Raw genomic sequence first — 27,999 nt, forward strand, 5'->3', positions numbered from 1 at the left:
TAGTTTGGTTTTGTGTTACAGTGCAGAGCAAGTCTTATAGGCACTGCCAAAGAAATTAAAATGATCAAGCAGTACAATAATACTGGATATATCTGTAGCTCTTTCTAGTTGAAGGTCCCAAAATATTTCACTTTCCAACACCTCATAAAGTGGGTATTATTATTCTTGTTTTACAGAATAGGAAACTGAGGTACAGAAAGGCAAAGTGATTTACCTAAGACCATACCAGGAGTCAGTGATTGAGCCAGGAACAGAACCCAGAGTCTCAGTTCTATGCCTTAATGACAAAACCATGCTTCTTCCTCAGTAATGCTTTACCAAAGGATATTTCATTAAACCTCCTGTGTTATCCACTGTGGAACACAGCAGTTTCAGGTGGTTTTATTTTATTCTACTTTTATATTTGCTTTGTGTTTCACATCTGAGCAAAGCAAAAAACCCAGTGGTACTCAGCAAGTTTTGCACTGAAATCATGTGAGGCTCCTGACTTTTACATGGTTTCCACCCACTACAATAAACTGGCCCAGATCCACCAGGTTCACAAGAAAGGGATCTAATAAACTTTGGGGGGTTGGATTTCATTATTAATCTTTTGCACAACTCTAGTTATTACACAGTCTGCAATGTGGATTCCTAATAGGATTCCTAATAGAAACTAGGTTAACAAAATGGCCGGCATTGCACAAAGACCTCCACTGGGGGACTTAACACTGGTACGAAAACAAAGAGATTTGGCTAAATTGGTAGCAATAATTTTTATTCAGCTCTGGTGGTTTTTAACATCTCTCTAATCAGCATAACGAGAAGTGATGGGGGAATTCAAAACCACGCAAACCACTCCTTGCCTGAGATTCTTTCTGTTCTCAGACATAATCAAACTTACTCAGGGCCCACTAGGAGGAGCCTTACAATTACCTACTAGAGGTTGCTTTTTTCCCCAATCCAAGCAAATGTACCATATGACTGAATACAAACAGACGCCTTTATACTTCAAGCACAAATTGAAGTCGGCAACTCTTTTAGATAAACCCTTTTCTGGAGCGTGGCTTCAGGAGCATTGAACCTAACAAGATTACTACAGTCTACTATCAAAAGAAAGATTTCAACAACACTCTTGTTAGCAAATATTTTAAGTGTAGGTCACATATTCAGCAGCTCAGTCAATCTTGAATGCAGCAACCCACCATTTAGACCCAACTTCAGCCACTGTTTTAAACTATGTTACTACAACCTGGAAACCTCTTTCACAGATTTGATGGTTGTCCAACCTATTCTCTATATAACTGCAAAACGTGCTGTTGACTGCTCTGGGAGGAAATTGCAGCTGAAGTGAAATGGAGAGTGATAAAAGCATATTTGTTTCTTTTTTCCTTTCCCCGAGGGGTGGTTGAATAAAACTGGCAACCATTCCTTCCCGCTTACAGTGTACAATACAGATTGTGAGGAGCCAGTGCTTTTCTTCTCCCAATGTGTATGCTACTTACCTGAAAGATAGATGTTGTCTCCAGCGCTGACTACACTGAAAAACTCCCGATCATAGAAAGGCAGGCTGGCCAATGGGTACCATTTATTGTTTTGAGGATTTAAGCAAGTGACCGCCGTTAAAGCTCGTTGGTTCATGCCAATCATCTGACGACCTCCCACGAGGACTATTACCTCAGCCACACCTAGGATGCAATTAACCAAAATACATTCTAAGAAAGCATCATCTCTCACCGGGAAGGTAACCTATCTAAAAGCACTTTGCAGTCAATCCATTTCTCTATGCCCATTAAAAATATACTTAGAAAAACAAGTCTTTTTTTGGTCTCCAATAGTCTGTAGCTAGCCTATCATTTATAATTTGGTTTCTTGAATATTGTTGCAGCTTATTAAAGGCTCACCTCTGAAAAAATATTGTAGGCTGAATGATAAAACAGGAGGCGGGTGGGGAGAAGGTGAAAAGGACATAGTGATAATGGGGAGTGAGGAGATACAATTGAAACATAACAGGATTTAATAAGGAGAGTTGGAACCACTTGTATTTGGATACAACCCCAACCTCACACAATAGGGCAAGATAATATAAAGGCCTCTATATCAAAAGATGAACAATGACTTCATTGGGATCAGGATTTGATCTTAAGCATGTAAACTGCCACCTGGCTTTGTCCTTGATTAATGCATCCTCACACCAAAGACTGATGCATTGAAAACTTTTAGGTTTTATCCCTCTTGGCTGCATTTCTTCAACATTTAAGTTTGTTTTCCATCCACTCCTTCAAAGGGGCCCTTTTTCAAAATACTCTTGTGTGCTTATGTAACAACAACAGACCCTGGTCATTGGTGGGTGGGATTGAACCTGAGATCTCTGGAACGTAGTGCCTGAGCCTTTACTGCGTGAACTAAATCCAGCAGGCTCGTAGCTAAGGCTACAGAGCAGACTCATAATCTCTCTCTTTAAGTGGTGTCACTAGACGCGACATAACACCACACCAGAGGTGTGTGGGTCACATTATCCCAAACAAACTTTGCCTAGTTAATAATTATTATTGTTACATGTGCATTACAGTTGTGCGCAGGAACCTCAGTCCTGGATCACGTCCCCGTGGTGGTACATGCTGTACAAACACACAGTGATGAGGCAGTCCATTCCTTAGAGAGCGCATTGATTTAGATTTACCTGCGCAGACGGAGATTTCCAAAACCTTTAATCTTAGGTGTACACTGGGCCACATTCCCTGCTGATGTGAACGGGTAGTCACTGGGGCCCATCTACTGAGGTTTTAACTCACAGTTTACTCAGTGCTTGGTCTGAGGTAAATCTGAGCAAGAATCTCGGGATCTGCTCCTATACCGGATTCCTATGGTACATCACATTTTAACTGCTTGACATCCTCTGGCCTGAAACACTCACTGTTGAGTGCTTGAGATATTTTGGATTTAGTGCTCAGTGTAATAGCAGAAACAGCAGCCCTGGTGCAAAGTACTATTCACCAGAATATTGGATTGTTGTCCGCCATCATCTGGATTTTTGAGTTTTCAGATTTAAGTATTCTTCAAACAAGTTTACTCTCTTATTAAGATATGAACCTAAAATACTATACAGTTTAATACAAATACTTCTTAGTAATGAGAGATCATTATTTTTAGTACATACCAGAAAATGTAATCTGATGTGCTAAAGATAACGTGCTGATAATAAATGACCTTGAGAGGGCATCTCACACCCTGCAGCAGACCCACAAAGGGTGTTTGGAGATCCTTTGTGCATCCATAAACGCAGACAATATGCAAAATAAATGGTTCTATATAATTAGACTCTGACCTAAAAAAATATAATCACCCTCCCTTATCCCAGAAGAATTACTTTCCCCTCATCAACAAGCTTCTGTAAAAGGTTTGCATTTCATCTATAATTTTATATACAAAGATAAAATAAGCATTTTTCAAAAATCTTCAAACATCACACCATTAGCCGTCTTCAGCAAAAGACTTTTTAGTGTGAATTGTTATTGAAAGTCATCTATGTTTCCTCCTTCTGAAAAGTGCTTTGAATAGGCAGTCTCCACGAGCGGCAAATGATGAGGCTTGATATACATTACATATACCATACTAGCTTCAATAGCCATGTACATCAGGAAGTCTGCTTAGCCTTGTCATTGTACTTGCTTGGAAGAAGCACCAAGCAAAACACATAGGAAAGTTTCAAGTATTTCTTCCACCTCTGATTCTTATTTGTAGCAGTTGTTTGATCCATACTATTTGTACTAACTTCCAGAGTAACAAGTATTTAGAAATTTTCTAACACTACCTTGATACAGATTGATTTATTACACTGGAGAATTGCTGCTTCTTTATTTTTGCTTAGCAAAAAACACATGTATGCCCCATGTGGAAAGCTTCTTGAAGCCACACATTTTTCACAGTGTGTGTGTGTGTGTGTGTGTTTTAAACATAATATATCTTGTGTGATCCTTTTGATTTGAATGGGACAAACAGCCTGATTTGATATTGTAAGACTTGTGGTATTGAAATAAGACTACAGCTACATAGTGCTGTGAAAGTGAAAACAGCTTTACAATAATTAATCAACTGATCCTCACAATACCCTGAGAGGAAAGTAAGAAAATATTATTGTCCTGAAAAAGCTGAGGCAGAGAAGACAAGGACCACATTTTTAGGAGTGTTGTCTAGGTGTAGGAGCCCAACTTTAAATACAGTAACTCCTCCCTTAATGTTGTAGTTATGTTCCTGAAATATGTGACTTTAAGTGAAACAATGTTAAACAAATCCAATTTCCCCATAAGAATTAATGTAAATGTGGGTGGGGTGGGGGGGTGAGGTTCCAGGGAAATTTTTTTCATCAGACAAAAGACTATATATATAGTGTATATATATATACACACACACACACAGTATAAGTTTTGAACAAACAATTTAATACCATACATAGCAATTATGATTATGACGCTTGGTTGAGGTGGTGAAGTTAGAGGGTAGAAGAGGGTGGAATATTTCCCAGGGAATGCCTTACTGCTAAATGATGAACTAGCAATTGGCTGAGCCCTCAAGGGTTACCTCAAGAGTTAACACATTGCTGTTAATGTAGCCTCCCACTCTACAAGGCAACATGAATGGAGGGAGGGGAGACAGCATGGCAGACAGAGACACACACACGGTGTGTGTGAAAGAGACATGCGCATTACTCCTTTAAGTACGCTGACCCCACTCTCAGTAAACTGCCTTTTTAAGTAGATAAGCAAGCTGAGACGGCAGCTGCTGTCAGGAAGCTCCCTACATCCTGAGTCCTGTCGTGTATGGAAGATGGGGTGAGTGGGGTGCAGGAGCAGGGGGGAGGGGGACACCCTGACATTAGTCTCCCTCTCGCTCCCTTGCACAGCAAGCAGGAGGCTCCCGGGAGCAGCTCCAAGGAAGAGGGCAGAAGCAGCACACGGCAGTGAGGGTAGGGACAGCTGAACTGCCTGGCAATTGCTAGCCTACTGGGCGGCTGCTGCACAGGGAACTTAGGCGAGTGGGGAGATGATAGAGGGGCTGCTGGTCCACCCTGGTTGCAAGCCCCCACTAGCTCCAGCGGGCTGCTCTTCCTGCAAGCAGTGGACAAAGCAGACGGCTGCTAAACAATGTTATAAGGGAGCATTGCGCAACTTTAAACTAGTATGTTCCCTAATTGATTAACAAGGTAACAACGAAACAAGGTTAACCGAGACAACTTTAAGTGAGGAGTTACTGTACTTAGAGCCCTATTTTCACAGGTGCTGAGCACCCTGCCATTGAAAATCAGACCACTCATTTAGGTGCCTAAATATGGATTTAAGTGCTTAGCTTTAGGCACTCTACTTCGATCATTTCGGTGCATGTGCCTAAAAAGTTGGGCTTCCCAAAAATAGAGTAAGCCAAAAGAGGGGAAGCTTTTTGGACCTTAAGTGACTTGCCTAAATGCCACAGAAGAAGGGTGATCATATTTCTCAAAGAGAAAACAGGACACTGCGAGTGGCTGGCCTGAGACCTACACCTCCCCCTCCCCGCCCACAGGGCTGGCCCGCGTTGCTTACCTGAGTCCTCTTCCTTGCGAAGGGGAAGGCAGGGCTTGGGTGAGCAGCAATGTATATACTAGATAGGGTGACCATAGTTCCCAAAGGCTGGGGCTGGCAGATCGCTGCTCTTCTGAGCCCTGCCTTCCCCCCTGCATGTGGCTGGAGTTGGGGTCACTGCTCGCCTCAGCCCTGCCTGCCTCCCCCTGCACAGGGCTGCCATTGTCGCTTGCCCCCCACCCCCACCCCAGCACATTTCTCTGCATCCCACTTTTTTGACAAAAGTGGGCATTTGTCCTGTTTGCTCTCGCCAGCCAACTTGATCAGTTTGGCAAGAGCAAATGCCCACTTTTGCCCAAAGAGTCAGGACAGTTGGGACAGGGCTTAAAAAAGGGACTGTCTCACCCAAAACAGGATGTATGGTCACCCTACACAGAAGGAGACAGAGTCGGAACTTGAATTAGAACTCTGGACTCCCTGGCTCCCAATCCTGTGCTCGTGAAAGGTGGTGAATGGAAGAGGAATAACACTTACTCCTCCCTTCCTATGCAAACTACAGACAGTCTGAACTGTTCAGTCTTGGACTGCAGGAACTGTCAAATCCGAGAGCTTTTTCTCTGAAGCCAGCTTTGCTTTACCTGCTGATAGCCTGGGCCGGGTTCTTGGTGTCTGCATCTCTTGTCGGGCATGTGGGAGCATGTGATAACGTTTTGCTTCATTCACTAGATCCCGGCAGGCCTCTGAAGACTTTATCAACTCCTCATTGTCAACAACATTTAGCAGATAACTGGGATGAATGAAGGGGAGGCGGACCACTGCCAGCAACTCTGCAGCATACTGGAGAAAGAACACACGGCAGCCTTAGTGCTTGATTTCAACCATTTGGCGTTTCCTCCTCCCCCATTACAAACACTTCCCCTTATTACCCAACTTGGGAATATATTATACTTTGAGCTGCCCTGAGTACCTGAGCTTTGCTGTACACAGTCCTGATTTTCATGGATCCTGCATATACTCCCCAAACCTTCACTATTGTTCAGGTAGCACAAAGCAACACATTCCTTAGATGCTCCACTTAGAAGGCTTTTTTGGGGGGGGTGGAGGGGGAAAGGTCCCATACAGAGACAAAACAATCTTCAAAAGCTGACTATTCTTGTTATACAGAGATTTTGTTGTAAAAGCAGATTCTCAACTTATGCTCAATATAACACCTTATGCACAGGAGACAGGCATTAATCTTCCTAGCTTCCTGAATTCACCTTGATATTTAAGATGGGTTGCTACATTGAAAACAAATGGCTTTTCTAGCATTTTGTGTGAAACAAAAGCAGATGAGCTGCTTGGGTTTGAATAGCTTCTATGGTGGAGCCTGAAAAACACCATCCAATTTGTTAACTATCTTTTAATTAGTAGGATTATTTGTTGGTGAAACAAACCACGTACTTCAAAGTTTTCCTAGAAATCAGATTCCTGTGGATGCTACGCAAATACTGACACTACACCTCATCTTCTATATTAATAAAATAAACCTTGTAGTGCAAAGGACATTGGAAGAAATGAAGCTGTCTGTCGCTGGTTATTGCTTAAAGGAAAATAAAACCACAAAAATGAAAATTGCAAGTGATAAATGAAGAGTCCATTCACTGAGAACCGATTTTAAATCATTGTTTATCTTACAGCATATCACAGAATACTTCATAGTAAGAGACAGAAGAGCTGGAGAATGCATTTATGGAGCTGGGTATAGGGAACATATCAGGACAATAAGGACTAACTAAAGCTGCATATTTAGAAGGACAGTAAAAGAAAGGTGACTATTCAAAACAGCAAAGATGAGTGTTACTAGTAAACGTTTATATTACCAGAGCACCCAAAGGCCCAAATTGGGATTAGGGCCAAGATTCAAGGAAATATTCATTAAGATTAAGGGGTTGAGCCTGAGCAGCACTTAATACCCAAAACTTCCACCGAACTGCAGGTGTTCATTACTTTCTGGAATCCATCTGCCTGTTTAGTTGTTTAGACCATGTTCATCACCTAGTGATGAACAGACTGGACTTCTACATAGATTGTTTCCGTCGACGTGCACGAGCTGAAATTGTGGAAAAGCAGCATCACTTGCCCTATAACCTCAGCCATGCAGAACACAACACCATCCACAGCCTCAGAAACAACTCTGACATTATAATCAAAGGGGCTGACACAGGAAGTGCTGTAGTCATCATTAATAGGTTGGAATATGAACAAAAGGCTGCTCAACAACTCTCTGACATCACATTCTACAGGCCATTATCCTCTGATCCCACTGAGGATTACCAAAAGAAACTGCATCATCTGCTCAAAAAACTCCCTAAAGAAGCACAGGAACAAATCTACACTGACTCACCCCTAGAGCCCCGACTAGGGGTATTCTACCTTCTACTCAAAATCCATAAACCTGGGAATCCTGGACACCCCATCATCTCAGGCATTGGTATCCTGACAGCAGGATTATCTGGCTATGTAGACTCTCTCCTCAGGCCCTATGCTACCAGCATTCCCAGCTATCTTCAAGACACCACTGACTTCCTGAGGAAACTACAATCCTTTGATGATCTTCCAAAAAACACCATCCTGGCCACTATGGATGTAGAAGCTCTTTACATCAATATTCCACACAAAAATGGACTACAAACCATCAAGAATAGCATCCCCGATACCATCATGGCAAACCTGGTGGCTAAACTTTGTGACTTTGTCCTCACCTACAACTATTTCAGATTTGGGGACAATTTATAACTTCAAGTCAGCGACACTGCTATGGGTACCTGCATGGCCCCACAGTATGCCAATATTTTTATGGCTGACTTACAACAATGCTTCCTCAATTCTCGTTCCCTTATGCCCCTACTCTACTTGCGCTACATCAATGACATCACATTATCTGGACACATGAGAAGGCAGCCATTGAGGAATTCCACCAAGATTTCAATGATTTCCACCCTACCATCAACCTCAGCCTGGACCAGTCCACACAAGAGGTCCACTTCCTAGACACTACAGTACTAATAAGCGATGGTCACATAAACACCACCCTATACCGGAAACCTACTTACCACTAGGCTTGCCTACATGCCTCCAGCTTTCATCCAGAGCACATCACATGATCCATTGTCTACAGCCAAGCTCTAAGATACAACTGCATTTGCTCTGGTCCCTCAGACCGAGACAAACATCTACAGAATCTTTATCAAGTGTTCTTAAAACTACGGTACCCACCTGGTGAAGTGAAGAAACAGACTGACAGAGCCAGAAGAGTACCGAGAAGTCACCTACTACAAGACAGGCCCAACAAAGAAAGTAACAGAACGCCACTAGCCGTCACCTACAGCCCTCAACTAAAACCTCTTCAGCGCATCATCAAGGATCTACAACCTATCCTGAAGGATGACCCCTCACTCTCACAGACCTTGGGAGACAGGTCAGTCCTCGCCTACAGACAGCCCGCCAACCTGAAGCAACTACACACCACACAACAAAAACACCAACCCAGGAACCAAACCCTGCTACAAACCCCGGTGCGAACTCTGCCCCCATATCTATTCTAGGGACAACATCACAGGACCTAATCACATCAGCCACACCATCTGGGGCTGGTTTACCTGCACATCTACCAATGTGATATATGCCATCATGTGCCAACAATGCCCCTCTGCCACGTACGTTGGCCAAACCAGACAGTCTCTATGCAAAAGAATAAATGGACACAAATCTGACATCAAGAATCATAACATTCAAAAACCAGTAGGAGAACATTTCTCTCTGGTCACTCAATAACAGTCCTAAAAGTGGCAATTCTTCAATAAAAAAACTTAAAAAACAAACTCCAATGTGAAGCTGCAGAACTGGAATTAATTTGCAAACTCGATACCATCAGATTAGGTCTGAATAAGGACTGGGAGTGGTTGGGTCATTACAAAACCTAAACTTAATTTCCCCAGTTCTAATTTCTCCCTATTGTTATTCACACCTTCTTCTCAACTGTCTGTAATGGGCCATTCTCTTACCACTTCAAAAGTTATTTTTCCTCCCTTGGTATCCTGCTGTTAATTGATTTATCTTGTTAGACTGACCTCACACTTGGTAAAGCAACCCCCATCCTTTCATGTATTTATACTTGCTCCTGTATTTTTCACTTCATGCATCTGACGAAGTGGGTTTTAGCCCACGAAAGCTTATGCCCAAATACATTTGTTAGTCTCTAAGTTGCCACAAGGACTCCTCATTTTTTTTAGCGTGTAAATGCCTCTAGTGTCTGGGAATCAGGTCACAGCTGCAGTGGAGGAAGAATGTAGAGCTACAAGGATGGAGAAAGGGAAAGATGAGTGAGCAGTTGTTGGTTAGAAATATTTCTCAAGATCTAGTGTGCACAATTGGTTCCACCCTGCTAGATGGCAAGCGATCATACTCATCACAGGAACATCTTCTACCACTTCCCATTTCCCTACAATAAATTTAAAACAGAGACATCAGTTTGGTAGGACATGCAATTATCTCTTTCCAGTAGGAGTTTATGCTTGGAGCCATGTCACCGTGATGATATAAACTAAGTTAAAATGAGCATGTGATGTGACTGAAATGGGTTCAGTCTGGCAGAGAGAAGAATACAGGTTTTCACAAAATCCAATCACTTCATTTAACAGAGTGTAACAGACATGGAAGTGCTTGGCAGTCTGAAATGTCCAGTTTTCTGAGGAGAGATGAGTGTGTGTTTGAATAACAGTAACACCTCTGAACTTCACAACTATAATAAATAACACTGTAATAACACTTTACACTTCTGCAGCACCTTTCTGTCAGAAGAGCTCAAAACGTTGTGCACACACTAATTATCGTCAGCCTCACAATACGCCAGGAGGCAGGCAGGTTTTACAGATGGGGAAGCTAAGGCAAATGATTAGAGTGACTTGCTCAACGTCAGAGTGACAGAAAGATGACCAGAAGCAAATGCTGACTACCTTGTTCTAACTGCTAATTCATGAGACTTCCTTAATACATGAGATTTGGGAGATGTATTTGCATAAGGCCAAAAGCTTGCAGGAAGGACCCTTTGGGTTCAATCCTGAGCATCACGCTGTTCCACTTGTATCAAGGAAGTGATGTAAAGGGAGTAGAAAACAACAGGGTTTCTCCTTCTGGGGTAGGAGGCGTCCTCAGTGAGTATAGCGTCATCTATACCTGGTTCTATGCCACCTGTCCTACAGCCTGCAATACAGGGGGCAAGTCAAAAGTGGGGGAGGTATGCAGGAAGTGCGGTCTTAACAGGCTGCTCTGTAGCAATTCCTATCTGTATGCTTGGGGGTCAAGGCTACTCTAATCTACACCAAACTCTAGGTTGGCCCCACAGAAGCAGACTCAGGATCAGGAAGACTCAGTGACCTCACTTGTGTCCCTAAAGTTTGCCTGGCAGAAGATCAGTTGAGAAACTGGGCACAGGTAAGAATTTGAGCCCTGCCATCTGCCACTGTTCCATACAGTGAAATAAAAGATGCTTCCGTGACTCTTTCCTCTACTAAAATTTATTGCAGAGGGGAAAAAAAAGTTCTGCCCTTTCCCTAGAGTTACAAATGTCAGCGACTTGGCTGCAGACATTTTAATGCCATTAAAATGATGTTAACTTGTGGGAGAGGGAACACAGTCAACATATGGCAGTGGGAGGCAAAGCTCTGATTTCAGGAAGTGCCTTTTTTAAGAAGTTTGGAGGCGTTTAGCCTTACAGAGGAGCCAAGATGAAATGCAGAATCAGGACACCAGGAATAATGAGGATATTGATGGGGACATCAAAGTTTAGCCAGTGAGTGTCTAATGGGGATGCTAATCCCATGCTGTAATGAACTAAAAGGAATAGCTAAATAATAGTTTAAGTAATGGAGAAATTGGAATATGCACACATCTACAGCTAAGGCAGGCCAAACAATCCTCCTAAGCATCCTGGTTCACCAGAAAGCTGCCCCTTCTGCCTCTCCAATAGGCCATGTGCAGGAAGCAGCCATACTGCCAAGTAAGACAAAACGCAAGCAAATACTCATGTCATTAAATGAAAACCTGGGGTTAGACACCAGGATGTCTTCATGTTTAGCTTAAATTGGCATTTAGGGGACAGCTCCCCTCCAGCAACGAGAGGCAATTCTCCTGACTCCACCCGCAGAGATACTGCATTCTTCCCCCATGCCTCCTAGAATAAATGAGGCAACGGCTGCTGAATTAGCAAAGCATACTCTCTCTTTCGCCCACCTTTCCTTAATTAGATTAGTGAGAAACTGTAACTGTGTTTCTCTCCCTCTCTTTCTCTGTCTGAGCTTGTGGCTCATTGTGAAGGCTAATAATAATTAGAACATGTCGCTCTCTCTCATCAGCATGAAAGCTAATGTCACATAGCAAAACTAATGACACATTTCACTCTTATTCTTTCCCCACCCAAACAGCTACAGAAATACAGCTGTACATGTGTGTGAGAAAGAGAGCACACACTTCTTCGCTGCCAGCATTAAGGGGATGTGTATATTGCTTTTTACCAAGGGATTTGTAGGGTATGTATAATCTCATTGTCTCTAGAGGATGGTAGAGGCTTTTATAAACCAGTGACTTTTCGCACTAGCTCCTTTAAGCACTATAGTCGATGGCGAGTTTCATTTGACTTTGCTGATTTAAGTACATCCAAGTGGTCTAGGGATTCTGTAGCCTTTTCCTTTCTGATTCTGCCTTGTGACTGCTTCATAGGCTCATTAGCTATGATTGTATTAAATTATCCTTTTTACTGAAGATTGGAATAAGTACTATTAAGCATTTCAACCTTCTTACCAGCCCATTTACTATTCTTCCTTTTCTTTCTCCTTCCCTTGCTCCTTGTACACATATAAAACTTCTATGGTTCCCTTTTACATTATTAATATCATTATTAATAATAATAAAATAGTACAATAGATACGAAGGGCACCTTTCAAAATGTACATGGCAAAAGTTTCAAAGAGCAGCCTCCAATTTTGTGGTTGCAAGTATGGGCTTACAGTTTGTGCCTGTAATTCCACTGTAGCTACATATTTTTTAGAGCATTCATTTCTCACATTCTGAATGCAAGTGCAAGTTGGGTAGTCGGAGATGCAAATATTCATATTTGCGCCTGCAATCACTTGGTGTAATTCTATGCAGGAGGTCAGACTAGATTATGATATGATAATGGTCTTTTCTGGCCTTAAATTCTATGAATCTGTTAATTTATTTTTTCAGGTGGTAAAAGGCAGACCATGTCTTAGACCCTTGAGCATTCAGCCCATCGTTTAGAGAAGGCTCCACTTCAAGGAATTCACCATTTAAATTCAATCACTGCCATACGAAGAATGAATGAGGCATGAGTATGGGGACAGACAGGACAGCTCTTCAACTGGTGTGGCTCCACTGATATCAATGGAGCTATTCTGATTGATTCCAGCTGAGGATATGGCTTATAGAATCACAGACAGTTGGGGATGAAAGGCTAGACCCCCTCACTGACTCTTTGTAGAGTTTGCTCTCCATGGGGGTGGGAAGGGAGAGCTGGCTTGACAACTCACGAGTAAGGGGGACTGGATATGAGGGAAGGAGTAGACAGACTTGGTGTGGGTTGGTTCCTGAGGCACATATACATTTGCCAGACTGCTATCGATTTTATTAGCTCAGCTGGCCAGCAGCTTCTTCACATAGCCTGAGTTCCCGAGGATTTATAAAACCCAGGACAAAATGCCTTTATGTTGCAAAACAAGCAGGGTTCCTGCCCCATAGAGCTTACAATCTAAATTTAGATGTGACACAATGAGCGAGAGAAACAAACCATAAGGTGGCATGCAGTGGGATAGCTCAGGGTTATACTAATCAGATCATACTGAGCAGTGGTGCGCATATGTCACTGGGCTCCTAGTAGGCAGAAAGCAATAACCCAATCTGGAATTTGGCCAATCCTTTGTGGTTAATGGCCCTATCCTGTGGGACCTTTAATATGCACACATGGTCATGATGTGTGTTTAAGATCTCCTCTGAAAGGATGGCACCTCTGACATCATAAAGCCCCCAGTACTACAATGGGATATTCACTGGTTACAGTTTTCACAGCACAGTGAAGATATAAATTGTTATGTGAGTGTAAAATATTACTGGGTCAGTACCGACTCAGAGTGATGGTGCTGCCTGTTGTACCATCAAGATTATTTCTTGCTGATTTGAGATGTCTCATCCATATATCTAACTGCATATAATTTATCCACTTAACTTCTGCATATGTTTTCTCTACCTCTGCAGTCAGAACAGCTCTCCAATTGGATCACAGAATATTTTAATGCTATTTACATTTCTGCTTGTTGGCCTGAATGGGGATGTTTACTTCATTAAACTTTTTGTGACCTTTCTTCCCCTAGGAATTATATCTGTATCATTAGTAGTTTATAGAAAGTTGGCTTTAGCATGCTATCTGACTTTCAAAACTCTCTTCAGTATCACATTTTAAAAAATAGCTTTTTACTCTGAAATCCCCAAGCCAGTAAAATCCTCATAGGTATTTTTTAAATGACTATCACTGTGCTTCTGATTGGGCTATTGTCACAACAGTATACTGCTAGTTTTAGGAAATATGTTTACTGTTGCAGAATCAAATTTCCTGCTCTTTAAATATTACACTGGAACGCTATCAAGATTTTTGACGTTTTTGAAGTAATGCCCAGAGAGGTCAAAATAATGTTTCCCTGATGTCTTACAGCTCATCTCTCTCCCTCTGTTTTACTATTCTTTCATACAAAAGACCCTTTGTGCTAGCTGCCTAAAGAAACATATTTTAGCTAGAAGTACAAATACAGAAGTAAGATTATCCATATTAAGATAGGTTTTTAGCCCAACGAACTGCTGTTTCAGCTGTTTATGCATAATTCTAAGAGACTATTTTTTAACATTTTAAAACTAAACTAGGAATACATTCAATTCATCAGAGAGACTGAGAAGATTAATACACCACAGCCTTAAAAAGATTTCTCTGCCCTCTCACACTGAGACTGGGTCCAAATTCAACTGGATTTTAGAGACAAAATAAAAAATTCTAATCTGACAGCTGCGGCAAAAACTCAGCGGTACTGTTAAACAATTATGAGATGACTCTGAGGTGGCAGCAATGCTACACCAACGATAACACACTGAGACCTGTAGGGAGCACACGTTTTTAGAAAGCAGAGGTTATCCCTTAGTTCCTGGGCTGGTGGTCAGATGATGAACTGCATGTTGAGCTGCACTGGCAATGAATGCTAGAAATCAAGAAATTTCCAGTGGCAGAGAGACAAGGCACTGTGGGTTAGTGCCAGGCAAGAGTCCTGTGCCCATCTTCCTGCTGCTGCTGGAAATCCTCCATGATCTTTTGAACTAGAACTCCCTACAGGACACCAAAAAGCCTTCGCAAACTACAGGTGTCCAAGTGCAATAGCAATGGGAAACTGGCTGTTTTTGGAAAGTTTAAAAAGAGTTCTTGAGATAGCAGCACCAGTTGCTGATTCGAAGCTTCACTAGAACAAAGCAAAGTTTTATTTTTGAGGCACCATAGTGCTACCTGGTGATCAGGGCAACCACTTCAATGCATATTGCCCATGGGTACCTCAAGGGCACGCATTCTTTCTAATAATCTCTTCCATATTTATAAGTGTTAGGACAAGTCCAAATCAAATCTCCACTCTCTGGTGTGCACAGCATTTGTCTGCTATTTATTACTGTTTAGTTTGCATTGGTTCAATTTCTTTGAACTGAAAATCCACTAACTATAAAGCGTGAGTATCATTATAGCTGGAAACCTTATAATGAGATGAATATTTGGAATGAAGTCTGGTTCCCAGGCCCCAGACTCACCCAGTGACTCAGTGGGAGGGAGCTACATGCAGAAATCCCATGCACAGCAAGAGGAAAATAGCACCCGCCTCACTTCTTGAAATGAAGTTTTAACATGACATCTTTATGGCAGCACAGCTGACTAAACACCATAATGTCATCAGTGTTGCAGAAAAGGAGCTGCTATCCTGTTCTCCAAACAGTTCATGGAGCAGCATGTGAACATGTATTTCTAGATGTAATGTGATCAGGTTATATTTAAGCACACAGGATGATGAATAATTAATTCATTATACTCAGAATGTATTTCACACTCAGACATTTTAATAAAAGAATCTTATCATAAATGTCTTATTCTGCTGACTAAACTCTACCAAAATAAATGTCCTCAGAAAGTAACAAACGATACAACAATCAGTGATTGGCATTTCATTTGTTCCGGTTATAAATATACACCCACGTATACACCTGTACACACACATATGTACCACAAAGGCATGCTGTCAAGATTAAATGGTGTTTATAATTTGCTTTGAAAAGGAAGAACACTCCTGACACATACAGCATAGTGATACACACATAAAAAGATTTTTTTTTCCTATTTCTAATGCAATCCTGAACTTCATTTCCCTTTCCATTCAGAAAAGCAGGGAGTGTGGCCTAATGTTTGGACCAGATGACTTGGGAGTCAGGAGTTCATGATTCTGCCACTGACATAAGTGTGACTACGTGCAATACAAGTAATCTCCTGTACAGCTACCCTGTATGTATATGTGCTTGCTGGATTGAGGCCTTAGTCATTCAGTTTCCTCAGCAATAGAAGAAAGAAACACACTGTTAAAAGTAGGAAGATGTGTTGGTAAAGCCACAAAAAAACTGAGAGGGGATTTCAGGACAGGTGCAGCTCCCAAAGCTACTTTCAACTTTTTTTTTTTTAAATTAAATAAACTAGATTTCAAGTTGATGGTATCCCTTTAAAAAAAAAAAAAAGAATGCCGTATACCAGCCTTTAGTGAGTAACCGAGAACTCCACCTTTACCCTGCTTTATTAATTAGTGGACCTGTTTTCTCTCTTGTATCACGTCTTCTCTTGATGTGGTTTTTTTATTATTCCTCTGGACCCCTGGGACTAGTATTAACTCACCCTTCTGTTTCCTCCACTCTTGTTATTCTTCTCTCTCCAGGCCTGCATTGGTTCTGTGAATTCTTATTTGTTTGGCCCCCTAGAAAAGGACTTATTTAAACCCCAGATCTCTAAGCAGTCTGTCACTATGTGAAGACACAATGATTACATCTCATTCCTTGCACTCTTCACTTTCAGAGAAATTGAAGTTTGTTACACCGCAATTATGGCATCCATTATGACTCTTCTGCTTTCCAAAGGGGAGGCTTTCAATGCATTCTGCTATTATTGTAGTCACTAGGGATGGGGTTTCCAAACGTGCTAAGCACTCAAATTTCATTAAATTTTAAAAGAAGTTGGGTGCCTAACTCCTATCAGCTCTTTTGAAAATTCCAACCTTCATTTCATACTTAGCCCATATTTGTCTTCCTGAGGCCTAACACCTGTGAACTGCATTGCTCAGTGAATTCATTTCTTACTATGATGAATTTAAGTAGCTTCCTGGTACAGGATGTCACCATTTTGAGTTTTCCTATCATTTTCTGCCCATTGCTAAGGAAAAGGTTCACAGGGTATTTGATACTTTCTGGATCATTAAGCTGGCCTTCTTCATAACTATGGAAACTTTCTGATGCTGCATGTTTGGCTATATGTGTTATTTGGGTATTTAAAATTCTCCAGGACTATGATATCCAAACACCTTGAGAGTTGCCCATTTTTCTTCCTTCCAGAAATGCACTGTCTCCTCTTCGTCATTCTTTGCATCCTAACCAAAGTAATTTTATTGTCATTCTCTTTAATTGCCAAAAGGTAAAAGCAGCAAAGAATCTGTGGCATCTTATAGACTAACAGACGTATTGGAGCATGAGCTTTCGTGGGTGAATACCCGCTTCGTCAGATGCGTGTAGTGGAAATTTCAGGGGCAGGTATATATGCAAGCAAGCTCGAGATAACGAGGTTAGTTCAATTAGGGAGGATGAGGCCCTGTTCTAACAGTTGAGGTGTGAAAACCAAGGAAGGAGAAACTGGTTTTGTAGTTGGCAAGCCATTCACAGTCTTTGTTTAATCTTGAGCTGACGGTGTCAAATTTGCAGATGACCTGAAGCTCAGCAGTTTCTCTTTGAAGTCTGGTGCTGAAGTTTTTTTGCTGCAGGATGGCCACCTTAAGGTCTGCTATAGTGTGGCCAGGGAGGTTGAAGTGTTCTCCTACAGGTTTTTGTATACTGCCATTCCTAATATCTGATTTGTGTCCATTTATCCTTTTCCGTAGAGACTGTCCTCCCTTGGTTTTCACACCTCAACTGTTAGAACAGGGCCTCATCCTCCCTGACTGAACTAACCTCGTTATCTCTAGCTTACTTCTTGCTTGCATATATATACCTGTGTTATAACCTTAGTCCCAGATTTGGACCTTAGCGTCCAAAATATGGGGGTTAGCATGAAAACCTCCAAGCTTAGCTACCAGCTTGGACCTGGTACTTGCTGCCACCACCCAAAAAATTAGAGTGTTTTGGGGCACTCTGGTCCCCCTGAAAAACCTTCCCTGGGGACCCCAAGACCCAAATCCCTTGAGTCTCACAACAAAGGGAAATAATCCTTTTTCCCTTCCCCCCTCCAGGTGCTCCTGGAGAGATACCCAGACACAAGCTCTGTGAATCCAAACAGAGTGACTCCCCCTCTCCATTCCCGGTCCTGGAAACAAAAAGGACTTTCCTATTCCCCCAGAGGGAATGCAAAATCAGGCTAGCCAATTCAACACACACCGATCTCCCCTGATTTCTTCCTCCCACCAATTCCCTGGTGAGTACAGACTCAATTTCCCTGAAGTAAAGAAAAACTCCAACAGGTCTTAAAAGAAAGCTTTATATAAAAAAGAAAGAAAAATTACAAATGGTCTCTCTGTATTAAGATGACGAATACAGGGTCAATTGCTTAAAAGAATATTGAATAAACAGCCTTATTCAAAAAGAATACAAATCAAAGCACTCCAGCACTTATATTCATGCAAATACCAAAGAAAAGAAACCATATAACTTACTATCTGATCTCTTTGTCCTTACACTTAGAAACAAAAGATTAGAAAGCTGAACTACTTCTCCAAAGCTCAGAGAAAGCAGGCAGCCAGAAAACAAAGACCTCAGACACAAAATTCCCTCCACCCCAAGTTGAAAAAATCCGGTTTCCTGATTGGTCCTCTGGTCAGGTGCTTCAGGTGAAAGAGACATTAACCCTTAGCTATCTGTTTATGACACGCCCCCCAAATTGCAGACAGTGGGGAAGCTCACTGGCGGCGATTTCCTTCTAGAACTTGAAAATAAACAGATTAATACAACACATGCACCTTTACATATACTACTAAGTATATAACTAACAGACTTCTACATTTTAAGAACACTTTTTAACTACTGGATTCTGGGAAACTCTCATGGGAGAGTGCATCAGCAACTTTGTTAGAAGCCCCTGTGATGTGTTGAATTTCAAAATCAAAATCTTGGAGAGCTAAACTCCAACGAAGAAGTTTCTTGTTGTTTCCCTTGGCAGTATGAAGCCACTTTAGTGCAGCATGGTCAGTTTGTAGTTGGAACCGCCGTCCCCAAACATATGGGCATAGCTTTTCCAGGGCGTACACAATGGCATAGCATTCCTTTTCACTGACTGACCAGTGACTTTCCCTCTCAGACAGTTTTTTGCTGAGAAACACGACAGGATGGAAGTTGTGATCTGTTGCTTGCTGCATGAGCACTGCTCCTATACCACGCTCAGATGCATCTGTGGTTTTTGGTCAGGTCGGTCAGTGGGGCAGCGATTTGGCTGTAGTGTGGTACAAATCGCCTGTAGTATCCGGCCAAGCCTAAGAAGGATTGGACCTGCTTCTTGGACCTTGGGACAGGCCACTTTTGGATAGCATCCACCTTGGCCTGTAGGGGGTTTATGGTTCCTCGACCCACCTGGTGCCCCAGGTAAGTCACTCTGTTTTGGCTTATTTGACACTTTTTGGCCTTAACAGTTAGTCCTGCCTGCCTGATGCGCTCAAAGACCTTTTCCAGGTGTAGTAGGTGTTCGGGCCAGGAGTCTGAAAAAATGGCCACATCATCGAGGTAGGCAACTGCAAATTCTCCCAGTCCAGCTAGTAGACCATCTACCAGCCTCTGGAAGGTGGCGGGTGCATTTCGAAGGCCGAAAGGAAGGACATTGAATTCATACACCCCCGCATGGGTGACGAATGCTGACCTCTCCTTGGCAGGTTCATCTAGCGGTACTTGCCAGTACCCCTTGGTTAAATCTATTGTAGAGATGAACTGGGCACGTCCCAACTTCTCCAATAGCTCATCGGTACGTGGCATTGGATAGTTGTCCGGACGAGTTACAGCATTTAGCTTACGGTAGTCCACGCAAAAGCGTATTTCCCCATCTGGTTTGGGTACCAGAACCACTGGAGATGCCCATGCACTGGTAGATGAGCGGATTATACCCATCTGTAGCATGTTCTGGATCTCCCGTTCTATAGCAGCTTGGGCATGAGGAGACACCCGGTAGGGTGGGGTTCTGATTGGGTGAGCATTACCTGTATCAATGGAGTGGTATGCCCGTTCAGTCCGTCCTGGGGTGGCTGAGAACAATGGGGCGAAGCTAGTGCACAGCTCCTTAATTTGTTGCCACTGCAGACGTTCCAGGGTGGTGGAGAGGTTCCATGCCACCGTCTTTTTTCCCGTCGTAGTAGACACCGTCAGGCCACTCAGCATCATCTCCCTGGACTGTAAACTGACAAACCTGTAAGTCTCTGGAATAGAAAGGCTTGAGAGAATTAACATGGTACACTTTAGGCTTTAGTGAGGAATTGGGAAATGCTATGAGGTAGTTTACAGCTCCCAGGCGCTCTTGGACCGTGAATGGCCCTTCCCATGATGCTTCCATCTTATGGGCCTGTTGCGCCTTCAAGACCATAACCTGGTCTCCTACCTTGAAGGAACGTTCTCTGGCATGTCTGTCATACCAGGCCTTTTGCTCTTCCTGAGCATCCTTTAGGTTTTCTCTAGCAAGGGCTAAAGAGTGTTGGAGGGTGCTTTGTAGGTTGCTTACAAAGTCCAGAATGTTAGTTCCTGGAGAAGGCGTAAACCCCTCCCATTGCTGCTTCACCAACTGTAATGGCCCCTTAACCTCGTGACCATACACAAGTTCAAATGGTGAAAACCCTAAACTGGGATGTGGTACAGCCCTGTAGGCAAACAGCAACTGCTGCAACACTAGGTCCCAATTATTGGAGAATTCGTTGATGAATTTTCGTATCATGGCCCCCAAAGTTCCATTGAACCTTTCCACCAGGCCATTGGTTTGATGGTGGTACGGGGTGGCAACCAAGTGATTCACCCCATGAGTTTCCCACAGTTTTTCCATGGTCCCTGCCAGGAAATTAGACCCTGAATCTGTAAGGATGTCGGAGGGCCAACCTACCCTGGCAAAGATGTCTGTTAGGGCCAGGCACACAGTGTTAGCCCTATGTTGCCTAGAGCTACTGCTTCTGGCCATCGGGTAGCAACGTCCACTAAAGTTAGTACGTACTGCTTTCCTCTGGGCGTCTTTTTTGGGAAAGGGCCCAGAATATCCACAGCTACTCGCTGAAATGGGACCTCAATTATGGAGAGTGGCTGGAGAGGGGCCTTGACCTGGTCTTGAGGCTTACCCACTCTTTGGCATACCTCACAAGACCGCACATACTTGGCAACATCCTTGCCCATCCCCTCCCAGTGGAAGGACTTCCCCAACCGGTCCTTGGTTCTGTTCACCCCAGCATGGCCACTGGGATGATCATGGGCTAAGCTTAAGAGCTTCCCCCCGGTACTTAGTTGGAACCACCAACTGTTTTTGCGGCTGCCATTCTTCCCGGTGTCCACCAGAAAGAATTTCCTTGTATAAAAGTCCTTGGTCTATAACAAACCGGGATCAATTAGAAGAGCTGAGAGGCGGTGGGGTGCTCCGTGCCGCCGCCCAAGCTTTCTGAAGGCTGTCATCCTCTTCCTGCTCAGCCTGAAACTGTTCCCTTGAGGCTGGGGTCACCAGTTCTTCCTCAGACTGTGGACTTGGGCTTGGTCCCTCTGGAAGCGATGTAGATGATGGGGTTGTTTCCGTTGCTGGTGAACCGCTCTCCGCTGGTGCACCTGAGGGTATTTCAGGCTCTGGCTGAGCCTTTTGGGTATGGCTGTCTTGTGCTTCTGCCAGTTCTGGCTCGCTGGCGCCCTCTGGCGTTGAGTTTGAAGATGTGGTTGCACTTGCTCGTGCTGGTTGCTGTTCCAGTTCCGGGCCTGGGACTGGAGATGCTGTGGCTGTTTCAGTGGTAGGCATGGAATCCGGGTCCACTACCTCTGTCTGGGTCTCTGGTAACACAGACGGGGCCTCTGTGGACGGCTCAGGAACAGGAATGGGTCTGGAAGCTTGCCTGGTTTGGCTACGTGTAACCATTCCCACTCTCTTGGCCCGCCTCACCTGGTTGGCCAAGTCTTCCCCCAGTAGCATGGGGATAGGATATTTGTCATAGACTGCAAAAGTCCACATTCCTGACCAGCCTTTGTACTGGACAGGCAGTTGAGCTGTAGGCAAGTCTACAGCTTGTGACATGAAGGGGTAAATTGTAACTTTGGCCTTTGGGTTGATGAATTTGGGGTCAACGAAGGATTGGTGGATAGCTGACACTTGTGCCCCCGTGTCTCTCCATGCAGTAACCTTCTTTCCGCCCACTCTCAAATTTTCCCTTCGCTCCAAGGGTATTTGAGAGGCATCCGGGCCTGGGGATCTTTGGTGTGATGGTGGTGTAATGAATTGCACTCGCCTGGTGTTCTTGGGACAGTTGGCCTTGATATGTCCCAGTTCATTACACTTAAAGCATCTTCCATCTGATGGGTCACTGGGCCGAGGTGAGTTACTGGAGACTGATGAGGTGGAAGGGTAGGGTGTCTGTGGCTTTACTTGGGTGGTATGTGGGGTCTTTGGCTGTCCTCGGTTGTAGGGTTTATGGTCTGTGTGCCCCCTGGGGTAATCGTTCCCCTTGACAGTAGCTTTCTTGCTTTCTGCCAGTTCCATCCATTTGGCTCCAATCTCCCCCGCCTCAGCGAGATCTTTGGGTTTTCCATCTTGTATGTACCGTGTGATGTCTTCAGGAACACCATCCAAGAACTGCTCCATTTGTATGAGGAGGTTCAGTTCTTCCAAGGTTTGAATGTTGTTTCCTGTTATCCAGGCCTCATAGTTTTTTGCAATGTAGTAGGCGTGTTTGGGAAATGACACCTCTGGTTTCCACTTTTGGGTTCTGAAGCGCCGACGGGCATGATCTGGGGTTATCCCCATTCTGTATCTGGCCTTGGTTTGAAAAAGTTTATAGTCATTCATTTGCTGCTTAGGCATTTCAGCTGCCACCTCTGCTAAAGGTCCACTGAGTTGTGGCCTTAATTCTACCATGTACTGGTCTTCGGGGATGCTGTACCCAAGACAGGCTCTTTCAAAATTTTCCAAGAAGGCCTCGGTGTCATCCCCTGCCTTGTAGGTGGGAAATTTCCTGTGCTGTGGAGCAATAATTGGCGCCGGGTTGTTAGGGTTGGCTGGCACATGCAGCCCAGCTTTTGCCAAGTCCAGTTCATGTTTTCTCTGTTTTTCCTTCTCTTCATACTCTTTTTGTTGTTTTTCCATTTCCTTTTGGTGTTTTTCCATTTCTTTTTGGTGTTTTTCCATTTCTCGGCGGTGGTCCGCCTCTTTGGCTGCCTGTTCTCTTTGGTAGGCTACCTCTTCTTCTTCTAGTTTTCTTTTGTAGGCTGCCTCTCTTTCTCTCTCTCTTATTTCCATCTCTGTTTGTTTTATTTCCAGTTGTCGCCTGTGTTCAGCTTCTCTGAATTGGTCTTCGGCCTCAATTTTTGCCTTGGTAGACATGGTTCCTGTTTTCTTGTGTTGGGGTGCCCTCCGGTGTTTCTCTTCTGAACTGCAGGCTCTCTGTTGCCTCCTGAAGTCTGCCTAGCAACAGTGCCTTTAGCTAATCTTCAATGTTAAGTAAACCTGAAAAACCACTTTATTTGCATTTATATAGTGCTGGTATGACTCTCAATGGGAGTGCTATTGTGTGACAAAAGACTCTTAACAGTCTGGTAATGGCTTCTTGCTTAACATGCAAGCCACAAACTGCCAGAGAGAGCAGAAATAAAAAATTCTCTCTGGTTCCCTTTTAAAACCAAACTTTTTCTCTGTGCTAAAAAGCCCTTAGCAGAGAAAAGAAAAATATAATATTCCTACTGGCTTCTGGATTCTGTCTATCTCCCACCCGCTGCCACTCATGTTATAACCTTAGTCCCAGATTTGGACCTTAGCGTCCAAAATATGGGGGTTAGCATGAAAACCTCCAAGCTTAGCTACCAGCTTGGACCTGGTACTTGCTGCCACCACCCAAAAAATTAGAGTGTTTTGGGGCACTCTGGTCCCCCTGAAAAACCTTCCCTGGGGACCCCAAGACCCAAATCCCTTGAGTCTCACAACAAAGGGAAATAATCCTTTTTCCCTTCCCCCCTCCAGGTGCTCCTGGAGAGATACCCAGACACAAGCTCTGTGAATCCAAACAGAGTGACTCCCCCTCTCCGTTCCCGGTCCTGGAAACAAAAAGGACTTTCCTATTCCCCCAGAGGGAATGCAAAATCAGGCTAGCCAATTCAACACACACCGATCTCCCCTGATTTCTTCCTCCCACCAATTCCCTGGTGAGTACAGACTCAATTTCCCTGAAGTAAAGAAAAACTCCAACAGGTCTTAAAAGAAAGCTTTATATAAAAAAGAAAGAAAAATTACAAATGGTCTCTCTGTATTAAGATGACGAATACAGGGTCAATTGCTTAAAAGAATATTGAATAAACAGCCTTATTCAAAAAGAATACAAATCAAAGCACTCCAGCACTTATATTCATGCAAATACCAAAGAAAAGAAACCATATAACTTACTATCTGATCTCTGTGTCCTTACACTTAGAAACAAAAGATTAGAAAGCAGAACTACTTCTCCAAAGCTCAGAGAAAGCAGGCAGCCAGAAAACAAAGACCTCAGACACAAAATTCCCTCCACCCCAAGTTGAAAAAATCCGGTTTCCTGATTGGTCCTCTGGTCAGGTGCTTCAGGTGAAAGAGATATTAACCCTTAGCTATCTTTTATGACAACCTGCCCCTGGAAATTTCCACTACATGCATCCGACGAAGTGAGTATTCACCCACGAAAGCTCGTGCTCCAATACGTCTGTTAGTCTATAAGGTGCCACAGATTCTTTGCTGCTTTTACAGATCCAGACTAACACGGCTACCCCTCCGATACTTGTCAAAAGGTAGTTCACTGGCATTTATAACATTTGACATAATGTCACTTTTCCTTCTCTGCATTGTCTTCCCTTTCCATCACTACTAGCTACTAAACTTACTGGTGTGCATGGTGTTCATTCAGCCTGCATTTGCTTTGCCTCAGTTTTATCCCATTGCCCCTGCAGTAGTTATGCTCCCTTGCACCATCCTAGGTAATTCCTCTCCTTTCCTCTTCAAATGCTTGCGGACAGTTATCCCCCTTTAGCTGTTGTTAGACCAAGTCAAGCATATTCAATCCTTTTAATCTTTCCTTCAAAATCAATTCCTCTAGTCCTTTAACCATTTGTTTTGTTCTTCTCTAAATTACCTTCAATTTGTCTACAAATCTGTGGTTCTCAGGTGCCATGAAGATACTATTTAGACAGAGCTTGCTCTGAGGACACAAGTTCATAGACAGCTCATTAATTTTTTTATGGGTAAGACATTTCATTTTATAAGTGGACATTTTGATGTTAAACAGTGTTTTTTTTAAAAGGGCACACTATCAGGTCCATATGGAGCACTGAGAAAGGTGACATAGAACATGGCACTCTGGTCAGATAATAAATTTACTACTTTAGATCTTGAATAGATATTGGGCCAGATCTCCAATTTGAGTATATTGACATAAATCCATTCACTGTTAGCCGAGCAACATTGGTTTGCACTAGCTGAGGATCTGGCCCAGTATCTAGTATATCCTATCAACACTCCATGTGACAAGTATTCTATCACCCCCCCACCACACACACACACACACACACACACACACACACACACACACACACACACACACATTTCACAGAGAGGAAAGTGGAGGCAGGTAAACTGGCTTACTCAAGGCCACACAGTGAGACTATGGCTAAACTAGGATTAGAGCACAAGAGTTTCTGGCACTAAGCCCTGCCTGTCCTACAACCACTCAGGGCCACCCAGAGGATTCCGGGGGCCTGGGGCCATCGGCGGCAGGCGGCTCTGGTGGATCTCCCGCAGGCGTGCCTGTGGAGGGTCTGCTGGACCCGCGGCTCTGGTGGAGCATCCGCAGGCACACCTGCGGGAGGTCCACCGGAGCCGCGGGACCAGCGGACCCTCCGCAGCCATGCCTGCGGGAGGTCCACCGGAGCCGTGGGACCAGCAAGCGGCAGGGGGCCCCCCGCACGGCAAAATGTCTAGAGCCGGCCCTGTTCGGCGGCGGGGGGCCCTTTCATTCTGGGACCCGCCGCTGAAGTGCCCCGAAGACCTGCGGCGGGGCCTCCCCACTGGCAAATTACCGCCGAAGCGGGACCCGCAGCCGAAGTGCAGCCCGCTCTTCGGCGGTAATTTGGTGACGGGGGCTCCCGCCGCAGGTCTTCGGGGCACTTCAGTGGCGGGTCCCTGAACGGAAGGGTCCCCCGCCGCTGAATTACCGCCGAAGACCGGGTTGCACTTCGGCGGCAGGTCCCGCTTTGGTGGTAATGTGATGGCAGGGGGTCCTTCCTCCCCGGAGCGGAAGGACTCCCCCGCCAGCGAAGACCGGGAGCGGAAGAAGCTCCGGGGCCCGGCCCCACAAGAGTTTTCTGGGGCCCCCGAGCGAGTGAAGGACCCCGCTCCAGGGGCCCCGAAAAACTCTCATGGGGGCCCCTGCAGAGCCCGGGGTCTGAGGCAAATTGCCCCTCTTGCCCCTCCCCCCGAGCGGCCCTGCAACCACTATACCATGATGCTTTTCAGACAACAGTGCCTCATTATGCAATATGTATTTTGTATGATCTCCCCAGAGGTAAACTAAGGTTAAAAGAAATAACTACCACGACAAACCCTACCATCTCCTCAATCAGTCTGGAAGAGAAATAAATAGAAAACCAGCAAATCCAGTTTTTCTAGATGTGTCAATCTATTGCTGGATTTCCGTCGAGTGACAAATAAAAGGAATCTCTAAAACCAGTGGTCTGCTTCCACTGCCACAGGAAATTACCTAACCATTCAGGAACCTGACATCAGATGCAATTTCTCTCAGTTAGATTGATTTTATGCAACTGCATTACTGGCAGGGCTGAAAGAGTTACATAAATGTTGCCATATGCAGTTGGCATACCGTTCCAAAGCACTGGGGTACAGTTATTTACCAAATATTAGTTTAATAAATATTTCATTATTTGAGCTCACTATCTGTCTTATGTAGATGGATCGGTGACTTTTGAAAGTTCTGTTACTCTACCTTTGTAGCACATCTCAGATGCTGTTTTCTGTAAAGCAGTACAGTTCTTTTATATAGCACTGTAAGACTCCTAAACGGCACACTTAACAGAATTAAAACTGGCGAGGGTATATCCTTTCACCTTGCTTTCCACAGCCCATGTCCATTCAGGAGCCTCCCACTGCCACTTTGAGCCTGGCCTTAAGAGGATTAACAACACTAAAAAGAATTTGATACCCAAGGAGCAGATTTTCAGTGGCACAAAGAACAGATAGGCACCCGATCCTCATTCTCTTGCAGTGAGAACAGGGGACTAAATCCCATTTGTGCTTTTGAAAATACACCTCCCCCGAAGAAGCTAACATAATACGAGGACTCTGGTGATTACAACCAAGGTAGTGCACAAGCAATAGCAGCTTTCCAAAGAGCTTTTCCTCCCTGGAGCTGTCACCCTACTTACTCCCTGCTGTGGAGAATGAAGAGCTATGTGTAATTTTTTTTTTTAAATAAATATCATCTCAGTTCACCCAGTTGAGATTATTCTGCCTGACTGCATGGAGTTCAATCAAAGGAGGCTGTTCGGAGGGGGGAGGGAAGGGGAAGGGGAAGAGGAAGAGGGAACAAACAGGAACAAGACAATGACAGAAATAAGGCTCCTTAAGGGAACAATGCAGAGAACTATTAATTGGGGAATGCCCCTGGCCAGCCTTTAACCACTCTGGCTAGGTTTATGATTACCATCCCTCAGTTTAAGCTTGAAGGGGATACTAAACCATTAAAGACCTCCCAGCCTAGAAAGGAAGGGGGCTTGAGTGGGCTGCCAGCAGCTGCCTCGGGGGAGATGCTGACAGAGACACATAGAGAGGGAGAAGATGCAGCAGGTAGCCTGCTCCCCCCAGTCCAGGAGCAGGGCTGTCTGGGCTAAGTAGAACTCACCCAGCAGT

At 44.0% G+C, this 27,999-nt stretch overlaps 1 protein-coding gene and 1 long non-coding RNA gene across 4 annotated transcripts in view; one reads left to right on the forward strand and one right to left on the reverse strand.

Moving 5' to 3' along the window:
- The window catches only part of KLHL29 (kelch like family member 29), a 578,142-nt gene that overhangs the window by 43,958 nt on the left and 506,185 nt on the right, over positions 1-27,999 (reverse strand). For all 3 annotated transcript variants that reach the window (XM_030555343.1, XM_030555342.1, XM_030555341.1), the window contains 2 exons: positions 6,173-6,371; positions 1,485-1,667 (listed from right to left, as the gene is read on the reverse strand). In XM_030555343.1, coding sequence (XP_030411203.1) covers positions 1,485-1,667; positions 6,173-6,371 — 382 coding nt within the window. The remainder of the gene's footprint in view (positions 1-1,484; positions 1,668-6,172; positions 6,372-27,999) is intronic.
- On the forward strand, positions 4,525-27,932 carry LOC115648151. Its single transcript, XR_003999474.1, has 3 exons — positions 4,525-4,666; positions 19,452-19,454; positions 27,917-27,932. It is a non-coding gene; the product is annotated as an uncharacterized LOC115648151 (long non-coding RNA).

This window comes from Gopherus evgoodei, chromosome 3 (assembly GCF_007399415.2).
Source record: "Gopherus evgoodei ecotype Sinaloan lineage chromosome 3, rGopEvg1_v1.p, whole genome shotgun sequence".
NCBI lineage: Eukaryota > Metazoa > Chordata > Testudines > Testudinidae > Gopherus > Gopherus evgoodei.